Source organism: Diachasmimorpha longicaudata, chromosome 1 (genome assembly GCF_034640455.1).
Source record: "Diachasmimorpha longicaudata isolate KC_UGA_2023 chromosome 1, iyDiaLong2, whole genome shotgun sequence".
Taxonomy (NCBI): Eukaryota; Metazoa; Arthropoda; class Insecta; order Hymenoptera; family Braconidae; genus Diachasmimorpha; species Diachasmimorpha longicaudata.
The window spans coordinates 9,301,267-9,324,929 of record NC_087225.1 but is presented as its reverse complement, the minus strand read 5'-3'; the positions used below and the strand labels follow the sequence as shown (position 1 = coordinate 9,324,929).

General features: G+C 37.0%; 3 protein-coding genes across 5 annotated transcripts in view; 1 reads left to right on the top strand and 2 right to left on the bottom strand.

Moving 5' to 3' along the window:
• LOC135164200 (uncharacterized) overlaps nucleotides 1-20,318 on the top strand; it is a 109,793-nt gene extending 89,475 nt beyond the window's left edge. Inside the window, exons 3-5 of the mRNA XM_064124376.1 lie at nucleotides 18,985-19,223; nucleotides 19,364-19,833; nucleotides 19,963-20,318. Of these exons, the coding sequence (XP_063980446.1) occupies nucleotides 19,147-19,223; nucleotides 19,364-19,833; nucleotides 19,963-20,318 (903 nt within the window). The 5' untranslated portion in view covers nucleotides 18,985-19,146. The remainder of the gene's footprint in view (nucleotides 1-18,984; nucleotides 19,224-19,363; nucleotides 19,834-19,962) is intronic.
• Nucleotides 120-4,164, bottom strand: LOC135160851 (la-related protein 6). The gene is made up of 3 exons (XM_064117975.1): nucleotides 2,800-4,164; nucleotides 2,308-2,689; nucleotides 120-1,744 (listed from the first exon to the last, which is right to left on the bottom strand). Exons 1-3 carry the CDS (start codon nucleotides 3,547-3,549, stop codon nucleotides 1,137-1,139), a joined length of 1,740 nt encoding a protein of 579 aa, XP_063974045.1. The 5' UTR covers nucleotides 3,550-4,164; the 3' UTR covers nucleotides 120-1,136.
• Nucleotides 11,716-23,451, bottom strand: LOC135172775 (epidermal growth factor receptor substrate 15-like 1). 3 transcript variants are annotated; one of them, XM_064139178.1, is made up of 11 exons: nucleotides 22,800-23,451; nucleotides 22,500-22,544; nucleotides 21,437-22,135; nucleotides 21,127-21,311; nucleotides 20,884-21,046; nucleotides 18,577-18,822; nucleotides 17,998-18,060; nucleotides 17,862-17,912; nucleotides 16,739-17,374; nucleotides 16,252-16,557; nucleotides 11,716-15,640 (listed from the first exon to the last, which is right to left on the bottom strand). In XM_064139178.1, exons 1-11 carry the CDS (start codon nucleotides 22,824-22,826, stop codon nucleotides 14,939-14,941), a joined length of 3,123 nt encoding a protein of 1,040 aa, XP_063995248.1. In that variant the 5' UTR covers nucleotides 22,827-23,451; the 3' UTR covers nucleotides 11,716-14,938. The 3 variants fall into 3 exon arrangements, with proteins under 3 accessions (XP_063995248.1, XP_063995328.1, XP_063995420.1); XM_064139258.1 differs by lacking the exon at nucleotides 17,862-17,912 and having other exon boundaries at nucleotides 22,800-23,450; XM_064139350.1 differs by lacking the exons at nucleotides 17,862-17,912; nucleotides 17,998-18,060 and having other exon boundaries at nucleotides 22,800-23,450.
• Nucleotides 23,452-23,663: the final 212 nt, after the last annotated feature.

Here is a 23,663-nt window from a genome sequence, read left to right as displayed (position 1 = left end):
TGACATTTTATGTCTTTCAAACATCTCTTTGTATGGGGTTAATCATATACTTACAATCGTCAGGAGGCTTAAGATATAAAATATAGTAAAGATTTGGCGTTACAAAGAAGTAATCCAAGTGTTTGTAGAAATTTTTATTTTGGAAACAGAACAGACGTTTTCCCAAGGGACTTTGAGCAGTTCCCTTATTTTCCAACATACAATATTTAGCTTCCAAAATCATAGAGACCCTTTCACAAATGTTAATGGCGATTTTGGAGCCCATCATGAAATTAAGAAATGGAGCGCGTAAATAAAGTCCTGTCAAACGTGCTTATCCATCTGGATTTATTTCAAAATGTTCGTCCTCCATCAATCCATAAAAAAATCTACGTCTCATAATACATTATTCATAGCCTGCATGATTTCCTCTCGGCTATTTATTAAACATGAATATTATATACAAATAAAACCACACAGTAGATTTACTCGTACAATTGCAAGTGTCTGAGGAACTTTTATCACATATCAGAAAATTCACTTATAATAAATGCTCAAACTCCACTTTACAACGAACAAATTCACTCAAATTTTCTCACAAAATTTGCATTCAAAAGAAATACTAATAGACAGATCTAAATTTTAGGTGATGTCATAAAGTAGGGAATAAATACAAATGATAGTCTAGTGTAGGAATTAGTGTTGACTTTTTGTTGTTCACATAAAGAACTATGAATCTCCGTCCATTTCAGGATATTTATCAAGCCCATACGAAAAAATTCAATTGAAAATCTTAGTGAATGTGCCAGAAAATTGTATGCTTTTAAAATTCTTTTCGTTTGATAAATTTGATTAGATTGACATTTACCTGTTTTGAAAATTTCCCTTGAGATTTTCACTATTTAAATTATTGGGTACGATTTTCTCAAATAGTTGCTAAAAAAATAAATAGAATTTCGTGAAAAATTTCCCGTCTATTTTTACAGATTTTTCTAGCGGATTCGTAGAGTTTTTCAATTGAATTTATTAATACGTGAGACCTCACCTTCTAATGACCGATTCATCGAGTTCTACCGCTTTTACACTTCCTCACAAGAATGAATGATGACTGAGAGAATAGAAACTACATTTTTAATAAAAATACAAAAAATGACGGTTCAACCGCAGGTCTGAACGGTATTATTGCCGTCGTTATTGTTGCTCCTTCCGAAGCCTCTAGTTCCATCAGGTCCTGACGGCATCCTCGTCACGTTCTCGGGTAAATGCGCCATGACGACGAAGCCACTATTGCTACGAGATCTGAAGCCCCCACAGGACTCCGAGGAGGAGGAGCATGAGGAGAGCCTCCTGGTGGCCTCGTAGCCGGAGTCCCTGCTGCATGTAGAGAGTCTCCTGAGGAAGGGGCCGCAGTCGGTGGAGCCTCTCCTTGTCGTCTGGTAGAATCCAGTCGGGCTTCCGTAGTTAAACGGCGGAGACTGGCTGGGGCCGCAGCAGGAGTATCTCCGTGCTTGATTCGGCCAGTAGTTCATCGGGGGATAGAGGTTGTGGGCATTCTGATGAGGATTGTGGAGGATGGGGGAGGTGTAACCAGTTTCGGAACCTGAGGAACAGGTGGAGAAACGTCGGGAGTAGTTGGAGTAATTGGTGGTATCCGAACTGGATCCTGAAAGCCGACGCACGAGGATACCACTCTCCAGCTGATCTGTTGCTCCTATCACGCAGGCAGAGAAACGACGTGGAAGCCAGACTTCCGGGGACGGCGGTCCTGAAGTCAACAAAAATCAACATTAAACATCACCTTAAGGAGAACAATCGAAGTCTCAATATTTTTCCACTTTTGGGAACGATTTAGCTATTTTCGAGAAAGCATTCTGGTGTGTGCTAATTCCCATTTTTTCAAATAAATATGATGTGAGTTGAAATGGATCATATTGAACGAAATGCAACTATTTGACATTTTAGTTATTCAGTCAGGCTAAGATTTTTATCCATAGCCGACCCTTTTCTTGCATGTGTCATGTTTCAATACATTTAAATACTTAAAATTTCAAAGTATTCTGCTGGCACACAATCGCTAGAAAAAAATCGACATCTCGGCATTGATAAGGTTTCTCCAAATATCTATGTCACCTAATTCCCGCGCGCGTTCTACCATTGTCACATTCTTCCAATAATTTCGCAATGGATAACGAATATGAAATAATCCATTGGCAATAAATTGAAGAATTTGATAGTTGAATTTACAGTACAGTCACAGATCCTGGGGTATTCTTGAAGGATTTGTGAAACAAAAAAAATCGTCCGTGACCTTTCGTGCATAACAATTACCTTGATAGGGTATAGGTTGCGGTCCACTCGCCGGAAAGTTGGTTCTGGCCCCCACCTCCATCCTCTTACCACCCCTAGGGCTCCTGGAGCTGCGTATCTCTTCATCGGAGCCACTGGGACAGCTAGACGAATTGTAGGCATTCTGTCTTGCAGCAGCAATTCTGTTGCCAGCGCTTTTCTTCACCGCTGCCCCCTGTCCCTCCTTGGCGACGAGGGCCTGCTTCCGTTTCTTCTCACTGGCCGAGGTCTGCAGTTCAAACATCTTCGCCTCCCCCAGGGACAGCCCCACAGCTGCTCTAGCCGCTGCTGAATCCGTGAACTCAATAACCGCGCACTCCTCATCAATTCCTACTTCAGATTTCTTTGCAATAGCCTGACGAATCTGTCGATAAACAGATCAATAAATAAATCAAATGGATAATTCAAGTCATTGATAAATTAATCAAATGCTGAAAATCGATAAAAACAAGGGAATGAATAAGTTGTTTGTACCTCTGCTGGTACAGGATGTCCGGGTTTGAGAATTCTAATGAGTGCAATTTCCCCACACTGACCAAACAATTCAGCGACCGATTCAATTGTTATTTTATCAACTGGCAGTCTAGCAGCAACAACTGTTCTCGATGGCAGTGTCTGATCATACTGAGGAAGTGGATCAAGCCTCCGTAGCTTCGTTCCCTGTTCATTGACCTGTAACTTGGTTGATTTAGCTCTGAGCGATGCTCCAACCACCCGCCAGTCCCTGCTGAGATGTTTCACCCTTTTGAAGCTTGATATCAACTTCAGGGAGACATATCCCTCCTTATTCCGCTTGACGTGCTTCAGGAGAAACGCATCTTTGACGATATTTTCATCGGAAAAGTAGAACTCCACTTGGGAAGCTATCTTCTCGGCCAAATCGTCGCTGACTGTTATGATCTCCTGCTGGGGGTCTTCAGGCACCTGAGATGCCTCATGCTCTTCGGGTCGGGAGACTTCTGAGGTGACTTTGATATTATTATGGCTATTATCACACTGGGTTTGAGAGTTTGACAGTCTCTCATTGTCATCAGTTCCACTGTTGCAATCCGATAAATCAGCTTCTTCTCCTTTCGATCCACGACGATCAAAGGACAGACTTAGATCGCTATCCACTGATGATATGCTGTCACGGGTGTCTGATTTCTTCATCGGTGGTGGCACATGCGATAGACTTCCCACTGCGTCCAACGACTCTTGCTGAATTTCCAATTGATCATCCATTATAATGACGCCTCTTGTTCGGATTAATTTGATGATTTTCTCGTCACTTCACTTCACCTCAACTGAATTGAATAGCTACGGTTTCATTGTTTAATTTCTACACCTGAAATAAATATTGTTTTTTTGGAAGAAATTTTTCTTCTTCCTTACTAGTACAGGCGTCGGCTGGAAGAAACAGCTTCAGCAGTCGAGATGGCAGTGGCCTTTCAATTTGAATTACCTCAGACCTCTTTAAGTACTTTCCCCGGTTGTTGCGCGCCTGCGCCTACACCACGAAGAGCCTCTTCCACCACCATTTGACGCACCAGGTTAATACCACCTCCATTTCCAACTAATCGTTTGGGGGATAATGATGATTATTGTGGTGGGCTTGAAAGGCGCGAGTTACGTGAGAGTATTAGACTCGTTTAACTTCCTTGGGGGAATTGTAGTAGCCGGCAGAGGTTTGTGACAGGGTCACCAGGACCTCGGCTGAGGTTTCGACCTTCCAGAATGCCGGTCAAGAGTCACTCTATCCTCGTACCACTGACTTTGGCCAATGTTACGTTATTTATAGGTTGTTAACTGGGTGATTGTAGGGATTGTCGGCGGACCGACGGCGGATCCCGTGAATATCTGTCCCGGTGAACACGTCTGATTTAATAGGAAATTTCTACTGAATTTCTCCATAATCAAGTTTTTTTTAAGATTGAAAAAACCTGTATTGAACTAAAAAAGATGAAACAGTCTGCTAATAATTATTTATGAAACCCAATCTTAATTGAATATCTATTCAGATTTTCGTTAGTTTTTGGATAGTTCTAGTTGGAGAGTTTTGCAAACTTGAGCGTATGGTTGTTCTCTAGTAGATGCATAATAAAAAAAATTTTATTAGAAAAATTTGATGGAGTTTATCTTACTATGCAATATTTTCTATTACTAGATTTTTTGTTAGAGTTCCTCGGCAACGATTGATATTAATAAACGTAAACTCCATCCATTGAACCTCGGTTGAGACAGTGGTCTTCAAAAATTCATTGTCGAGTGATTACTCAAAAAATAATTTTTAAATTGACTTCATTCATAGGTGGACATAATCATCTGAATGGACTGTTGTCTGCCATCGAACATTACGAAATTCGCACTGTATCTTCCCGAGTTATCCTTGAATTTAAGTATCCTCGTGAGAGAAAGCAGGGCTCAATGGATTGTCTTTAATGGCCAATAACTCAAAATTGAAGCGAGTAAAATTCAAAAACTTTTGCCCCTTTTCCAAGTAATTTCGGAATTCAAAATGTGGTGGATGTTAACGAGCATTCCTTTTATAAAGAACTATTTATTTTCATACTCTTTCTCGTGGAGGGGGAATCCCCTCTTTGAAGAATTATCATACCCAGTAATCGCGGAACGAAGTTTGTTTTATTGAACTAGCATTAATGAACGCAGAGATAATGGAAGATTTTATTGGGTTTGAATCAACCATTGATTGGAACGATATAAATTATTTATATATTTATTTGCAACAAAATGCATTTACGTGTAAACGTTTCATTAAACATTTCGACCTTCGCACAATCGTTCATTTAAATTATTTTTTGTTTTTCTCTTCTTAATTGAGGTGTTTATTGACTGCTCTGAGGCGATATCATGACATTTGATTGATCAGTTCAATCGATAAAATGTAATTCATTGATTTTTTTCGCGAATGAGAATGTTTAACGACAAAATATCAGACTACCACTTGCAGTAATTAATAATTCTAGTGAAACTATGAGCTGGATTGTAAATTTGGGAAAAATAGGAAGTAATCATATCTGTTTGTGCAAAACACTTCATACGATGATTTATTAATGAGTCTCTCATGAAAAATGAATCAAACCCCACGATATGATGAATCTGGTAGCAAATTTTGACGTCACACGAATGGATAATAATGCAACGGACAATCGAAGTATTGAGAAAAATATGAAATAGTAAAAACACAAAAATTTCTGAGAAATCTCCAGGATATGTTTTCTCATATGAGAAAAAGAAGGATGTGCAAATGTACGAAGGCCAACTGGATTGAATAATACACGGACTATTGATAAATCAAGAATGAAAACTCTGGGGGGATACGCGAGACGGATAAATATATTACATTGCGGAAGAATATTTTCGTAATAAATAGTTACTTTATGTAGACAACTGCAATTTAATCATTCCAAACGATTAGACGGGGCATAGCAAAATTAATGCTTTAGAATTGAGAGAAATACTCATAAACAGTATAAAATAGGATAAATGTATTGTACTTGAGAATAGATCAGTCGTCTCTGCTGATATGTTACGATTAAAGGATTGAGATAGAAAAAAATGTTGATCAATAATTTGAATTATTGATTGTGTATTTTATTTCATTATTACATCGTTAATTCATTTTTATTTCACTCAGAACTATTCAGTAAGAACTAATCCGGGTGTTGATTAGACCCTCGAAATTTTGAAAAATCATTTCACAACGTCAAGAACTTGAATTTCACTGGGAGTTTGAGTTATTGATAATTAAAGAAGGGTTCGATCTATTCTCCCGTCGCTGTTGCGTTTCACTCCTTCAGCAGTTAATTCAGTTCTAACGAAATATAAATCTACGGGTATTACATATGTACATTACATTGAGTCTGATAACCTCCAAAAGATCAACATGATTCGCACCGCATCCGGACGCTGTGAGCATAATAAGATATGGGTCAAGTGCGGCTGGTGTCGCGTAAGGAGCCTTATATCGCCTCGGGGGCATTCAAAGGACGTATACCACACGTTTGTTCCTTCTCACCAATATGTGGCTACTGAGGGGGAAAAAATCGATTTCAAAAATTCGAGAAGGTGGTGGCAGATTCCATGGGGAATTACACCTTTACTTCTTTAATTAAAATAAAAATGAATATTCCTATTCCAGAAGGACTGCAAGAAGCGGGAACGGAGCTTTTAGAAATTAGGATTAGGATTAGGATTTTCCTAGAATGAAATTAACTCGTTTCAATATTGGGAAATGCATGTCTAATTATTATTTGACATTTTATTCAGGGAGATTACAACGAAATCCTGATTAGTACTAAATCCAATGCAATCTGATACTTATTTTCTAAGAATCATAATGTTAATGAGTTGGGTTGGAAGTCAGAGAATTGAAAAATTTTGAATAGATCTGTTTATTCTTATCGGTAAAAATTGAAGTCAGAATATAGAATTTTTCTAATCATGAAATTAGGGCTCAGAAAAAGAGGGAGAGAGGAATGCAATTGTTCAGTCTTTCACTTCCTCGTTAGGGATTCGTCATCATTCTCCGATCTCACTATTTACAAACACATTACACGTGCTATTTGCATAATTAGTAATCGAGAAATTCAGGCTCATTAATGTAGGGATGTGGGAATTATAATGACCGTATTCATGAAATTAAAATTCCCGTCTTTAGAATCGAATAATTACAATTTAGAAAATTACATATCAAAAATACATATATTTTTATTCCTCAGCATTTGTATAATTAATAATTGCGGAATTTTCAGTCAGGAAACCCAGTAACCGACCATATAGGATCATCTCAAATTTCCAATGAAAATTATACCAATTTCAAACGGAAGAATTATTATCCTTCAACTTTTGAAACAATTCGTCGGAAAATGAGAAAATATCGGTGTGTTATTTCCCCTCCACTTTAAAATTTGTCATTATCCTCTGATCCTCCTGTCCACAAACACATTGCGCCACCCCACGTGGTGAAATAGACAAGCACGTTACCAATCACCTGTATTACTCCAGCGATAGAATATTACCCGTCAATAATCAAATTAACACGTTTACGTAAAGATATTGGAGTCACCAGAGCATTCACATACAGGACAATAACAGTCGTACGGTTTCCCCCCGGCTATTACGTGAGTATCTAATGGATTAGTTTATGAGATTTTATTGTGGCGAGATGAGAAAATCCCCGGTGATTTTTTTTTCCCCGATGATACGATAACTACATTATACCAGTGAATTCAGTCTTTGAGTGATTTACTTTTTCCCTTTTAATCGATAATTGAAGATGTGTCATGCAGTTGTTTACAATGCGTTTTTCACTGACTGTTTTTTATCATTCAATGGGAATTCATGAACGCCGTTTTACGTAGTTTGGTGTATGCGAAGGCTATGGATAAAATAACAATGGAGTTATGAATTTTTTAAGATTGTTTTATGAGGAGAACGGATCGAGTGAAAACAATATTTTTTTCTTATTTGTGCTATTAACTCGGGAAAGAGGGACTTTAGAAAAAAACATTAGCTAAGATTTTTTGTAGGCGATGATATTTACAACAAAAAATATTATTTGTGATTTTGCTCGTGCTCAACTCATTACAAAAATATTTCAGTATTACTTAACGGTGATTGCTCATGTCGTAAATGTGTTTTCGTTGATGAGTTAATTATGTTGGAAATGAGTGGTTTCATGAAAAAAATGCATAATTAATTAACTGCTGGTAAGAGCCGATGAGGGTGTGCCGAGGGTCGTGGGTTCGAGTCCTGTTCGCTGCGTCAATATTTTAAAGTCTAATTTTTCGGTGTCATTGGCAACCGAGAGTCTCGTAACAGAGACATCTGGGCAAATGTTTCCTCTTCCTCTATCATTTCTCCGCAGACAGAAAAGGAGAAATTATGGAATCCCTAATGTATATGGGATTGAAAAAAATTAACTTAGATAATTAATCAATCAATTCAATACTCAAGTAAATAATTACATCTGTGACCGCCACTTTGTGAATTTATCCTCTATGCAAAGTTCGTTTGGATTTTTTTCTTATTTCTCTGGATATTCTCCAAGCGAAGAGCACGACTCAGAAATTCAGATCGAGATAATGCAATTAGTCGTCGTCAGGCGAACGATAACGTAAGAGCCCTAGCTATTTAATAAGTCGGACGCTGCATTGGTCAGTAGGTCTTCCGCTCACGACATGTTGAATAAATCTCCTCTTGAATCAGGCAAAGAAATGGTGGGTATATCGAATTACATCAGAACATATCATCACGGATTTTATTGAAACATTACACGTACTTATGACATAAAACGGAGGGGAAAAACTTCATAGAAAAGTCAATTGCGAATTTAATTTTTGAGATATTCAATTTTACCATTCCTGCGAATGATACCGTGTTTTTAAAGAAAATATTCCTTTAGAACGAATTATTATAAAAAAAAAATTAGTTAATAGAATTAACCACATGTCGAAGTTAGAATTTTCCTGATTTATCCATGATTTATTCGCAGCTTGATACTGATAAGAAAAGCACAGATGTGCTGCAGAATTATTGAATAGAATCGTGAAAAAATGAATAGAAAGCTCAATCGAAATTCAACTGAATTTTTAACGCGATGCATGAGATTTTCATAAATTTTTTTTCATAGAATATCAATCTTTCCAAATGGTCAGAGTATTAAATCAGACATTAATACTCATCTTGTCTGGGAGGATTCTTTCCGACCGGTGTATCAAGATATTGGAAAAAATGAATGAGCAAAAATTGTGATCATCACTGAAGAGCGAAGGACGAGCATTCGACAAACATTAGCAATACGTCAATAAACATGTGATAAATGCACAGGATAACACATTCGAGATTCCTACGCTCGGTGCTCGTGCCCTGGGGCTACATCGAGTGTAGCACGATTGGTTGGAGCCGCTGGCAGTAGTGCGCGAGACAGGAATCATATACCATGGGGGCCGGAAACTGGGTCAGGGTAGCTTGCCAAATATGTGGATCATTTTTATCCCGATTCATCATACGAGGAGATCAAAAAATGGATATAATGCAGTATGAATCAGAGGGAGTCATTGCTTTCTAAATCAAAACGTTATTTTTTTATTTATTTTAATTCCATAGTTGCTTTGGTAAAATTGATGTTGTGGTGCAGTCAAGATTGCCCCAACGTTAAATATTTCAGCTTACTCTGCATATGATTTTACGAGGGAATGAATGGGATGAAGAAATCAAATCCTTTAATTTATTCATTCAACGAATTTTAATATTCATTCAATATTCAATCTTTCCAATCGAAGTAATCCGAAATGTTGAATAAACCATCGTCATAACGTAGTCCCCAGTTGAATGTAAATTGACGTTCAGATTATGATCTGATATTCCAGCCTCAGACATTTAGACGCGAACGAAAACCACTCGGGAATACCAGAACCAGATACTAGTGTATTTGTTAGATACATAGTATAATAGTTATACGAGTGCGAGGCCCCTGGGGTGATTCGCCACGATGGCCATGACCATATTACGAGACAGAGGCTCGAGGCACTCGCGGCCCAATAGACAATGACTTTCATCCATCCAAATGACATATCCGCACAGAGTTTAATGCTTTCAATGAGTTATTACAGAAATACATATGATTCGCGGTATTATCCCCAAAGTGTGTTTCATTAGACTCAATGATGGTTTCTCAAGTCATCGGAATGATTGATTTATGGTTAATTGATACGACAAAAATGATGGAGAACTCTCCACTCAATTAATAGTTGGAAAAGTTTTCCATCGATTTTAAAATACGTTTTGGTGTTTTCTGAATTAACAATGTAGTTTTTTTTTCTTTTACTTTTTCCTTCTGAATAGACATTTTTTTTCGCCGACTTTATTGAATAATTGCACAGCTTTACTCCCCGTTTTTTGCAATGTTTAACAGAAACTATTTTATCAGAATCACTTCCTATAGATATTTCACAATATGAACTTATGGATTATTTTGGCTTCACATTTCCAAATCTCAAGAAATTCCGTAGAAGGTATTCCAATAGAATAAATTATATTAAAAATCCTAAATTTTATTTATTTTTGTTATAGAACATTTCTCATTGAAGATTCGATGAAATTAAAGAAAAATCAATAGAATATTCCCGTGAACTCTTCGTTGTTTTTCAATCGAATTTTTTTCGTACGTGACGCTAATAATAAAAAATCATACGTCTATTAAACAAACCAAAGTATCCACAGCCTGAGGCATTTTCCACATACATGTGAGTGTCCGTCGAGTGCGTCGCACGGACAAACTTGAAATCCCTTGACCCAGTAAACAATATATCGTGTACATACCAGCAATGTCCTTCGATTCGAACCCGGAGACGTCTTTGAATTCTGCGTTTTTTTTTCTTCCTCTGATTTTTGAGTCTCGTTTATGCGCCCCGCGCACAACCCTGTAGAATTTTTCGTTAAGCTGCCCTTGGATCGAGTTTTTTTCAGCACCCGTTTGTTGATATATTTGGTTTTTTTACGGAGCTGCCGGCGATTTTATTACTCCAAATATATTTGGAGTAATTATGTCTCGGGGTTTATGATATTAGTATATTTAGATGTCTGGAGCTGTGCAGTTTATTACCGAGGGGTGGAAATTGTTACAATTAGACCATTATATTTGTACTCGACCTCAATTTTTTTTCTCTCTACCTCGTCTTTGTAGACTCGTTTTAATGACTTAAAATGAGAGTACGGAACAACAATGTATAATGATAGATATTTTGAGTAATGACGAGCTCAAGGATTTATCGTCGTGTTTAAAGTTTAACTTGTTTATCGTATCCCTCATTAAAACACTATACCAATGCAAATTTGGTGTTTAATTGGAGCACTTGGTCAACACGTGATATTTTTACTAGAGAAATGATAATTTTTCGATTCTTATGCGAATTTTTTCCAAGAATATCTCGCTAATATGATTCGCTGCTGAAAGAATGTCAGATATTTCCCGAGAAAAATTTTTACCGCTATTAAAAAAATCATAAAAGAAAAGACAAGTTTAGCTTGAAAATTTCAGAGTAACAAACCCTTTTCAATACATCGTATAATGAATTTATCGAAAAGTCCAATAAATAATATTATTCAGTGCTGAAACTTTTTTACGCTTTTGATTTGAGACATTTTTCATTATACATCTCATCTCGAAGATATGAATTTACTTCGCGTAAACCCCTAATTGATCCAACGCGCCTTCATTCCTTTAGTAAAATTATTCAAGGCAGTATACGAAGAAACGCTTGGCTTTCAATCGACATGTTGGCATTGGCAATGTAGGAATCCGAAAATTTGACATCGTTATCAGGATATTCGTTCACCCTTCAGAACAATTTCTGGCTTATTTCCTAAAATGAATTTCGATATCGATTGAATTTCCATATTCATTTTATTTACTTCAATCAATAATCATTTTATTTTTCATTACACTTCTATGGTCATCTTGATACGTGACATTATCATTAATATGAAACGCTGAATTATGGCATTAATGAATGATCGAAAGATGACAACTACTAACATAACAACAATGCACACCTCAAAATTCACATAATGAATGCTTCATTTCAATGATTTATTCACCATTTGTTCTCATAAATTTTCTCAATTCATTAGAAATTTATATTAATCCTCTTTTTGTCTCTTTAATGCCATCAGTCATCAGTCGTAAACACGTATGAAATACTCGTTGATTTAGACTAATTAACATTACACATTTTTCATGGTGTATAAGAGCTCTTTAATTCCTACTCATCATAACTCTCATTTATTATTTTTTTTTGGACACACGTATTCGTTATTAATTATTTTTATTCATCAACTATTCTATTATATGGTGAATAGCGCTTTTATTTCATAGCATATTTATATTTTTTCGTTTATTATTTATTAATCTCTCAGACGTACACTCACGTAACTTTACATAATACAATATTTTCTTACTTAATTCATATTTAAACACTTCCATAATTATCTTCAAGGAGCTCTATTGTCTAGTTTTTTTTTATCCTCTTGTGTTTGTAATCAGAAATTAAAAGTCTTTGTTTGCATCAGATATTTGTAATGATTTACTTAGATGAGTGGTTGAACGAGACAATCCAGATGTTCGTAAATTAATTTTTGCACACCTAGATGAACAATAGACTTATTGAAAAAAGTCACAAGTTGTTTTTCGTAGCCCTACCAATCCTCCGTTTTTTGTGTCGTGGGTGGTTTCTGGGTGAATCCATTATTTATGGAGATATTCGCAAATTAATGGCTGTGAACTTGTTTAATCGTCTGATGATTTAGGCTATGATTTTTTTATTCATTATTTCCTCTCGAATTATCTCGTTCCATCACTTACGTCAATTAAACTCACTGTGTCACGAAATTTCGTCACACTTTTCATAAAGAAAGCTTCAAAAGCATCTTCCTCAAGCATGGGAAAGTGAAAGGTAACAATAGTGAACAATTAGCATTCTCTTGCATCTTTAGGTATTTTCTTTTCAATAAAGTTGAGCGATAATAAAGATTGTTAACAATTGTTTGTTAATATTACCTTCGTCCTTAGCTCGATTCCACTCCTCTTAAAATCATATCAATAATACATTATTGACTAGGTAATTTAAATTAAATAACAATAATTGGGTGATTGAATGAATAAAGAGATGAAACTTTTCATTCTCAGCATTTAATAATCTAAATAATCTCAGGAGTCTTGGTGGAAACAGCGATTATGTACAAAACAATGACATGGTCAAGATACAGCTGTGTAATACGTAATAAAGACTCGTTAACGTATCTAATTAACTAGAATGGAAAACAAATTAAATAGTAAGTGATTGGGAACAGTGAAGGGTCGTGACTGACGCTTGAGGATAAAGGAGAACTTAAAGTAGATTACGAAGGGTAATGAAGTAAGTGGAGGTACTTAACAGATAATTGTCTTATAGATGCTTAATAATTATCGAAGATGACGGTAGACATGTTTGGTTTTGGGGAAAAAATTATTCGATGGTAAATATGTTTTTCAATACTTCATTCGTGAATATCACTGAAAATAATGGAGTTATTATCGAACAATATGGTAAGAATTTTTTCGTCTAGTTCTCGAAATTTCACAAACATTTTTGTCGAGCATTAATAGCTATGAAAATGTTCTACGGCATTTTTCCTCAAACGCAATAATTTCGTCGACTTTGGGGAATGGTTCTTTGGAAACAATAGTTTTTTCAAGTTTTTCGATAATTTTTTCTCCTCAGACCGAGCATTATCGTTTTGCTTCAATACCTCTGAACACTATATGTCTTTGGAACGTACCGAGTACCATGAGAAAAGGCTCTCACAATGAGAAAACCAAAATTCTATTGAGAGAATTACATCAAACTGAACAATGACCCGTTAATCCTTTATCAGACTTATTCTAACAAAAAACAAAATGAACAAATTCGTGAAAATCACTTCGTTAATCATCCTTGTTAAACTGCACGGGGGATTATGGTGCTTATTACGCGCTTAATATTATTTCTGATATGAATTTATTACGCGTAAATTGTCAATAGATCCAACATAACGTTGTTCCACTAGCTCAATGATAAAACAAGACCGCATGTGAAGAAAAATATTCCCCTTCAGTCCCCAATATCTTGACATCGGTAGATTGAAAATCCAAAAATCACGGTCTATTCCCAAGGTATTTGTTTATCCTTCAAAATAAAGCGGGATTTATGTTTCACTGCTGACAATGAAGAAAGAATCGTTTTACCTCATCCTTTGAATTTCAATTTGGAAAAATTGAAATTTCTCGTTCTATCCGTCGTCTAGTGATCTTGGTTCATCATAAATTGTTCACCATTATTCTTAGAATCATCTTTGTTAAATTCAATTATATAATGCTTATATTCTGTGCTTTATATCTTTGTTTACATATTTATAGTTATTGTATCGTTTCGTCATAAATTGTTCATGATTTCTTATCATTTTGGAAAGGCGATAGCATTAAATTCCAGAATTACAGAATAAATTGCCTCCTGGCGGATAAACAAGACATTTCAGGGGTTAGTCTACTTAACTTTTTACTGTTAATACTTCACTCGTTGACGATTAAATCGACAAGATGAAAACCAATAGCCAAGAATATTATGCAGATTTCCGAGAAAGTATTTATCATTTCAAAAATGAGAACCTAGAACTTTTTTTTATCAACATTTTAGTAAAAGAGTGGTGAGACGAGCTGGTGGAATTTCAATAAATAATTATTAATAATAGACTTTTATAAATAGGTTTCGAAAATTATCCACAGATCAACTACAGATTCACGAGTTTCGGTCGATTATTTAAATAATTTTTATTATAACCCATTTCCTTATGGACGAGATAAATTCCGAGATTGAAATCAAACAGCGGTTTGATTTCAGGTTTGAAATTTTTCCCAAACACTGAAAAATCGATTGTGAATAGTAAATTTTCCGTTGAAACATTTTTTGCAAAGGATATCTGCATTTATAATGTATATCTAAATAACAGATTTGCCATGCTGAATAGCTTCCGAAATATCTCGCAAAAAGTAAATCCAAATGAATCTCGTCTCACCCACATGCCTACCATTTCCCTAGAACTTACTACTTGACTTCTCCTCCCTGCTGAGTTTCAATGCCAGAGCAAGATCAGCCTCCTCCTGCTCCTTGATCCTCTTTCTCTCCTCCTCCGCTCTCAAACTCTGCTGCGCAGCCCACGCCAATTGCTGATGCTCAGTCAAATTCCCAGTGATCATTGAGGCAGCCTCTTCACTCCACACTTTGCCATTATTATTGCTCTTGCTCTTCTGTAAGTTATTGTGGCCCAGGCCCAATTTGTCCTTAAATGCCTGTGCAATGCTTACATTATCTGACCTCTTTGTTCGTTCTCTCTTGATCGATGAGAACGCTTCATCAAAATTGATCGGTTTATTTACTGGTTTTGGTGATGTCGAGTTATTATTACTGATATTACTATTTTTCTCAGGTGTAAAACTGAACTTGTCATTTTTGGATTTGACAAAAGGCTGAGGAAATGTCTTCGAGAAATCAGACTCAAAGTCTCTCGTGAAGGGCTGCTTTTTCCCATCGTTTGTCATCTCAAGACCAAAAGGATCGAATTTAACATCTGCTTTTTTGTCCTTTGTCTTTGATTCGTTCGCATTTATCTCGTCATTGAATGGATCATCTATCTCGAAAACATCCTCGTAACGATAGTTTCTGAATGGATCCTCAGTGAAGTCTGGCAGCTTTTGGGGTGGGGAAACTGCATTCGAAGGTCGAGAGGCCACTTCCGGCTAAAGCAGGTTTTTTTTGGTGTTGGTTTTTTCGAGTTATTGAGGTTTTGAGATTTTTTTGTTATGTGCTTTTGGTTTATTTATTTATTTTTTTCGAGTTTTACTGAAAAGCAGAAGAGGAACGAAAACCCTGGTTATTAGCTTGGATTTTTTATGGTGAATTATTGAGGAGTTAGAGCAAATAAATAAGTTAGGGAATTGAAAGATTTTTGTAAATTGAGTTATTTGACATTCCTGGATTCTTTCACTTGTAAAAAAAAATCTTTCAACTAGTTGTCGGGAGATGTTAGTAGAGAATACATGAAAAAATTCATGTTGAACAAATCTACTTCTCCGGCGAAAGAATTTTTATCCCCTTTTTCTAAAATCTTTTCCATTAAAAACATCCAAATGTCAAATTCCCCTCCTGTCGATCAAAATGATCACATGCTTTCAATAATGAAGAAAAATCATAGAATTAACCAAAAAATAAATAAATAAACAACATAACAAAAAAATCTATAAAGGCAAAAAACATGTGAATATTAAACACAAAAAAATGTTCAATATTATTTAATAATTATGGAATCAACAAAATTCAAAATAAGGACTTTAGAAAATTGGTTAATTACCTTTGAGTCGAAATTCGCAAAATCTGCGAATCCAGTCATGGCGGAGCCAAACCCAGTGTTTCCATTGTTGTTATCATTTTGTGCTGCGAAAGGATCGGAATTCGTGTTACTGAAAGGGTCGGGGGTTGGTGATGGGGTCGGTGGAGCCGGTGCTGCTCTTAAATTTGGCCCAGCTGCTGGACGAGGTGGGGCAGGCCTTGGGGGTGGTTGTTTCGCCTTCTTTGGTGGAAGAGCTGGACTCGGGCTCTCCGCACGCGTTGGGGCGTGGAGATTGGCGAATGGATCGTCACCAAAGGGATCTTTCGTCTGCAGTTGATATAACACAATTCATCTTAATTAACAGCAATATTTGTTTTCAATTGATTTGGGTGTAGACACATATGTGTGCCTGTGTATGTGTATGTTTGTGTAACACTGATATTGAAACCACTTTCTTAGACATTTTTAGCACAACGAAAACACCATGGTCTCTGAAACAGCGACTCACCTGTATACTTTCCCCTGCAACTTTATCATTCCTCCTGCCATCCCCAAAGGGATCATAAGCCTCCTGCTTGGCAGCGAAGGGATCGCTGGTAAATCCACTCGAAGCACTGGTTCTCCCATCAAAATTAGCAAAAGGATCACCCGCGGAATTGGCAAAGGCGTCAGCAGCCTTCGAAGAAGCGAAAGGATCTTCTTGACCAAATCCATCACTAGCTCCATTGATCTCAGCGAAACCATCCTCTCCTGTCTCATTGATTCCATTGACCTTCGCTGACATCTCACTCTCAATCTGCTCCACAACATCAATATCCGGATGCAATTGGAGAATTGCATCTGACACCAGCGAAGGGTCACCAACAGCTAATGCTGAATCGTACATGGCAATTGCATCATTCATCTGCTTCTGTTGCTCCTCCAGGTGCGTGATCTTCAGTTTTGCCTGACTGATCTGTAGCTGAGTGTTCTGAAGATTTTTCGACAACTCATTCAATTGATCTCTGTTTTTGTTTTGCTGTGTCTCAAGCTGTTGCTCCTCTTGGCGCAACCCCTCCAGTTCCTGTCTCTTCGAATTCAATTCCTCTTCCTGGGTGCGAAGAACTGATTCTTGTTCTTCTGCTTGTTGACGGAGTTTGTCCACCTTTTGGAAAAGATTTTAATGAGTAGTGAATGGCAAAATCAAAGAGATGGGAAATGAAAGGACTCATTATATTGTGGTTTTGGGTTTTTCAGGAATATCTACGGATTGGAGAGAGTGAAAAATATTTTTATGCCATATTTTTTGTAGAGGAAAATCCAAGCTACAGAAATCATAAAGTTAAATTCCTTATAATTTTATGGAAAAAATAATTCACCTCCAGTTTATGAAGGAACATCTTTATTTTCTTTTCTGCTTTGGTGAATGTTTTTTTTTCATATCATAGTTTTTTCAAATTGAGTAGTAAAAAAATATGCATATGAGGGGGAAAATGTTCTCTAAGTGATGGATTTAATGATCCAGCCATTCCATATCAATGTCTCATACATAAATTTCTCATCTCTGAAGCATTTAAATTCATCGAGAGTGCATGTGCCATTCTATCTTCAGTGTTCGAAAATCTCATGCAGTCGTAAGACAATAAAATTACCTTGCACGGAATGCTCTCGTTAATACCGAAGCCACAGTCGTCATTCAATATCTGAATTAGCATTTAGTTTTATATCGCTTTACTTAAGGGCAAGAAGGGAAAATAAAAGAAAAAAAATGAGGGAGTAATTGTGTACCTTTTCCTGCTCCTCACGCATTTCCTGCTCGACTTGACTCAATTCTTTTTCTACATCAGCGCGCTAGAAAGGCGTAATAGTGACAAAAAAAATCATAAAGTAAACAAAAAGAACTTAAAAAACGTAATTACATTATTGGCGAAGTGGTAAAACACAATTTATTGGAAGAGATGATTTTATCCGTAAAAATATTTCTTTTCTCCGGAAATTTCAGGAAATATTTTGAACAAGTTGAAAATTAATTAGCACAAGCAAATCTTGAGCGGATTTGAATATTAATGCTCTTAATTATACTATTATTTCCACATTAACAGGCAATATTCAAATAATTTTTCCTAAATCGATACAAATTCTTTTTTTTTTTACATGCCTCTTTACCACTTCACAACTTAAAAAATAAATAATCTCAATGAACTATAACTCATCAATAATCAAAAAAATAAGTAGAACTTCTGCTCTTAATGGCATGCATGCATTCAGTGGACATTCCGTTGGGTCTTACAATTTTAACTCTAGCTTAGTCGTTCAAATTTAATGCAAAGCTGATTTTGTTTATTTGAATTACGTGACTAATCTCACCTGCGCTTTCAAATCGTTTAATCGCTTCTGGGCTTCTCCCCTCTGATTCTCCAACTGCTTCAGGGTAGCAGCCAGTGTGTCCAATTCACTTTGAAGGCTTTTAATTTCACCATTTTTAATTTTAATGTCTGCTTCCTTCTGTGCAACGTCCTGCTCCATTGTTCTACGTTCTCTCGCTAATTCCGCAATGTCCTTGTTGATCATGTCTAGTTCGGGATTGGAGTAGCCCGAGATATTATTATTCTCCTGCGAAACAAAAGTAAATCGGACGTTTATTTACTCCAGCGTTGACAGGCGATAAAAATCATCGAAATAATCATGACGATTATGTTCAGTAGAATACTTTCAATTTTGCTTTTTCATTCAATTTATCTGATATCCTTGAATTCGACTCTCAAATTATCTAAGAAGTTGGACGATATAAGGAACAAGTGGAAGAAGTTTTCAAAGGGAAAGGGCAAAGGTCACGATATACTTCTGGAGATCAATGAGTTGGAGTATCCGAGGGCGAATGAAACTTTGAGGGCTTTCCACGAGGAAAGGTGGAAAGACTATTACAAGTGCCTGGAGATGAGACATTCTGCTGCTAGTGTTCATAAAACTCTTTATCCTACCGCGGTAGTGGCTATGCAAGGATCATCGGTATTGTGAGTTTAATTATTGAAATTGATTAAAAGTAATTATTACTATTTCATTAACTAATTATTAATATTCCGTTTAGAGTAGATATGCCTCTATATCGATAAATCGATTTTCTACTCTTTTGTATCTATTTTCTTGAAGACAGACTAAACTGTGGAATTTGCATCTCCCCAAGTGAAGTTCATACAACAGAATCAATCGACTGGTTCTATAACAGTACAAGGGACGGTAACTTAACGAATGTGCCAGTGAATAGCGATGAGTATACCATAATTTCTCCGAGTGACAGAAGCCTTCACATGTTCAATATCGGTGCAGAGAGAGAGGGTTTTTACTGGTGCCAATTGGAGGCCACAATGTCCAACCCATTTTACGTGCACGTCAATAACGAAACGGATGAATTGAGGGTGGTACAGGGGGAGGAAGCACCTGATGCTCTTCATCCCGAACCTCCGGAGGTTATTGATACATACGGGTTGAGGGTGTTCACTGACTGGGCCCCATGGTCCAGCTGCTCTAAGTGCGATGTTGTGGGGAGGAAACAGCGCTACGGCTATTGCATGATAGAACTCGTGAATTATGGAGGGCGGAAGGTGCGGAAGAAGAGGGATGAAGGTAAGTTCGATTGATTTTTCCCATTTTTCAGCTGAGATATAAGTTTTTTTAACTGTTCATTTTGTGGTCCATTTCGATGGAAAAATATCGCAAGAATTGTCGTTAAAAACCTTTCCGATATTAATTCAGCTATTGAAGAGCCAGTGCATTCCGACACAGACCTCAACTCCCTGATCGAGAAAGTTCTTATTTTCTTCGGTAATAAACTTCCCTGCAGATCCTTTTACACTCCCAAGAAGATTCAAGAACTACCACAAATAAAACAGCGAATGAACGAAGTGATGAGAAAATTTTGCAAAGTGAAATGCCAGAAGGATGTCATCTTCGAGATACGAGACAAGAATGGGAATGTCATCGAGAGCGCAAACAACAGTGCTGGCGTTTATTCTGTACTTCAGGGTGTACCGGACCCTTTGCCACCAGTCCAGCGTGAAACATTGTATACGAAACATAATAGTAAAGTGGAATTGACATGTCCTGGGTAAATAATCTCAGATAAATACTAAAGAAATGATTTGGAAGTGAAAAAAAAAATATAACGGAACTTGTTCACAAAGTCAGTGAAAAAAAATAAAATGAATCATTTTCAGAAATATGGATAGTGACACTCCAATCATATGGCAAATAGCCAGCCAAACCGTGAATCCATCAACAATAAGTCAAGACTCAAACGGAAGAATCTCCCTAGACCCTCACGATCGATTGATTTTTAAAAAACTGCGTTTTGTCGATTCTAACATATATAGCTGCTGGCAGAGGGGTAAACTTGCAGGGACTATAAGACTCGAAGTCACTTACGAAATTGAAGTTAAGCCTGATCATCGATGCATGATGATTGGAGCTATTGCCATTGTTTCAACTTTTCTCATTGTGTTCTTACGCGCATTCAGGGGTAGAAAGAGATACACAAAGCATTAAGATATTTTCAATAGTAAAACGTTAGGTATTATATCTATCCGGCACTACCGCTAAACGTCAATGTAAATGTACATAAACAATTCGAGAAATAATTGAATAATATACATTGGCAATAATCGAAAACTGACTCACCACTACACCTGCATCCTTGGCTTTCCGGAGAGAAGGTGGCATCATTTCAGGGGTGAGTGCCTGGGGTGGATGAGTACCCCGAAGTGTTTGTTTTATGAGCCACATAGCAAGAGCGAACTGTTCCTTATTGAGTTTACCACTCTCGCAGATGTCACAGAGACCCCTGTGGCATAATTTATCCAGAGTTGTATACAACATGGAAATCATAAGAAGCCAAGTATTTCAACGAAATTAAATGCATACCAAATGTGGGCTAGAATTTTCTGGGGCAGTCCGCTCTGTAGAAAGACGTCCTTGATTTCACCACCAGATACGAAACCATCCATATCCATATCAGCTTGGAGGAAGAGTTTATCAGCTGCTGCTTGGTCTTCTAGTGTGACTACCCACTGCATTTGCGGCTGGGGTGGTTGCTGCGGTGCCATCGGCTGCAAGTTATCATCACAAATATTTATTTATACGGATCTATGATATTCATGAGAATCTATGATTATGAAAAAATAGATTCTTTAAGGTTCCAAATACCAAAATTCATACGAAAATAGAAGTTTACCTGGATAGTTTCCAAGCCAACTAAATTATTAACAGCAGCAGCTACTGGTAAAGGTGGAATGGCCGGTGGTATTGGCGATGTTGAATTCATAACGAGAGTGTCTTTTCTCTTGCCAGGAGGCATCAGTTCTGGTGGTAAGACACTTGGGATTGCGTATTTCTCCAGTGCCTTGTACACCAGATGCATTGCCACAACAAACTCATGTCTATCCAACATTCCGTCCTTATCCATATCAGCGAGATTCCAGATTTTTGCTAGTGTATCAAAGGGCAGTTTACTATCCATAAGTACTCCCTTAACTTTATTTCCAGGTATGTAACCATTAGCTGGCTGAAGACTATCGAACAAACGATCGTATTTGATCCTCTCAGCGGGCTTTATCGCCCAATCGCCATTGGTAATTGAACTTATTACTGGTGGAGGTGGTATAGCTGGACTCTTTTTCGGTATCACTGGTATTTCACCCATTTTCGGTGGTGGTACATCGACGTTTAGATTGGTGATATTTAGCTCATGTCCAGCCTGAGCAAAGGCACATAATTTAAGAGCAACGAACATGCCAGATTTGTCGAGAAAGCCACGGGACTGGGGATCCGCCATGTCCCAGATGTCACTGAGGATGGTATCACTCAGCTGGGATTTCTTGAGAAACCGAGCCGCATCCATGGCTGCAATCCTCCCACAGTTATTCGGATCCACCTGATTTTCAATTCATTGATTAATCCCTAATGAAATTATTGAGACATTTATTAAGTATTTATTTATTTATTCTTTTAGTTTCCAATCTCTCTTGTTTTCCGGGCCCGAAAAAAATTGCCACCTCAATTATACAATTATTTGAAGATTCGAAATAATCATTTGGAGAAAATTGTTATAGCGGACGAAAATTGCAGTGTTTTCTTAATTTATCTTTCAAAGTTCACATTCCGTTTTTCTCCGACTATTAAAATCGTTCTAACGGTTCCGAACTGAGATTGAAATGCAGCCTTGTAAAATTGACATAATAATTATCAGTGTACAATGACCAAAAAATTGGTTAGAAATTCTAAAAATCATACATCACCTGATGGTAATATGCTTCATAAATGGCGACATGGCTTCCAGCCACCTGAAATAATGAATTCAATTGAAAATACAATCACGAATGCAACAACAATGATAAATACATTATCAGTGACCTTCTCGGCTTCCTCCAGCCGAAGAGAGGCTACGATTTGTCAAATTAGATAAGGGAAAAAAATTGAAATAATTGTCAAATCCAGGGGTCACACAACGAATCAATGATACTGGAATTACTGGGGCATTGTTTATCCAATTATAATCACCAAGAAATGACGATAATAAGTTAAAATTGTTAATATACCTGCGTCGGTGACGGCAGGGCAGCCATACTTGCATGGACTACTGGCTTAACCAATCGGACGTTTAAATCGATAGTACTAGTAGTTGTTTCTAAAAATTTTGTGCCACATTTCTTGACAGTACCACCACCAACAGCTGATAATATTCACTGCTGGGAAAATTTTCTATTATCGTGCTTTACAGATGAAAATATTTATGATTTTTCTCCACAGAAGACACTCAATACCTCACGCATGTCTTAATTATAATCAGTCAAGGAGCACTTGAACGTTTTTATTGGTCGATGTTGCATTTGACGGGTTCATTAATTCCACTCGACACTTGTACACTTCAACAATATGTCCGGGAGTGATTTTATTAGCAAATTATGATTGAGAAAACAGTGCTATGGCGAAGGCAAAACGCCGTAAAATCGATGATTGCTGATAATGGGGATTCTGACAAAATTAATGGAGATAGATTTTTGCACTTTTTTTTATCTGCGAAAATAATTGAAAATAAAATCTAAGGGAAACACACTGGGAACGACTTTCACAATTCTATGCCCTGCGGGATTTTTTGTCGTCAACTCGTGCCACTGGCCATCGGCCGTTACAACTTCGCGTTTTTGGCGAGTGCTTGCAAGTTACGGATTTGCGTCGTTTATCGTCGTTGCGATTGTCGGGTGTATTGTAGGGTTTAGTTTATTAGTGTGTGCATGTGTGCGTGGAGGCTTTTTGGGTGTCACACCCGGAGAAAGTGGCCAGCATAGTCGGCAGGTGGCGCCTGTTACCGGACTCCGCGGGTAAATGCGGAGTTATTTAAAAAATATTTTGAGGGATGAAATTGTATTGAAAATTTATATTCGAATTTGTGCAAAAAATTC

Bases quoted from the DNA above. Each gene is read 5' to 3' on its own strand.
- LOC135160851 (XM_064117975.1), bottom strand. From the start codon at position 3,549: ATGGATGATCAATTGGAAATTCAGCAAGAGTCGTTGGACGCAGTGGGA. The intron at 2,690-2,799 runs GTACAAACAACT...GTTTATCGACAG, and splicing joins GACATCCTGTACCAGCAGAG to ATTCGTCAGGCTATTGCAAA. The intron at 1,745-2,307 runs GTAATTGTTATG...TGTTGACTTCAG, and splicing joins GCAACCTATACCCTATCAAG to GACCGCCGTCCCCGGAAGTC.
- LOC135172775 (XM_064139178.1), bottom strand. From the start codon at position 22,826: ATGGCTGCCCTGCCGTCACCGACGCAG. The intron at 22,545-22,799 runs GTATATTAACAA...TCATTATTTCAG, and splicing joins CCCTGCCGTCACCGACGCAG to GTGGCTGGAAGCCATGTCGC. The intron at 21,312-21,436 runs GTAAACTTCTAT...GATAACTTGCAG, and splicing joins TTGGCTTGGAAACTATCCAG to CCGATGGCACCGCAGCAACC.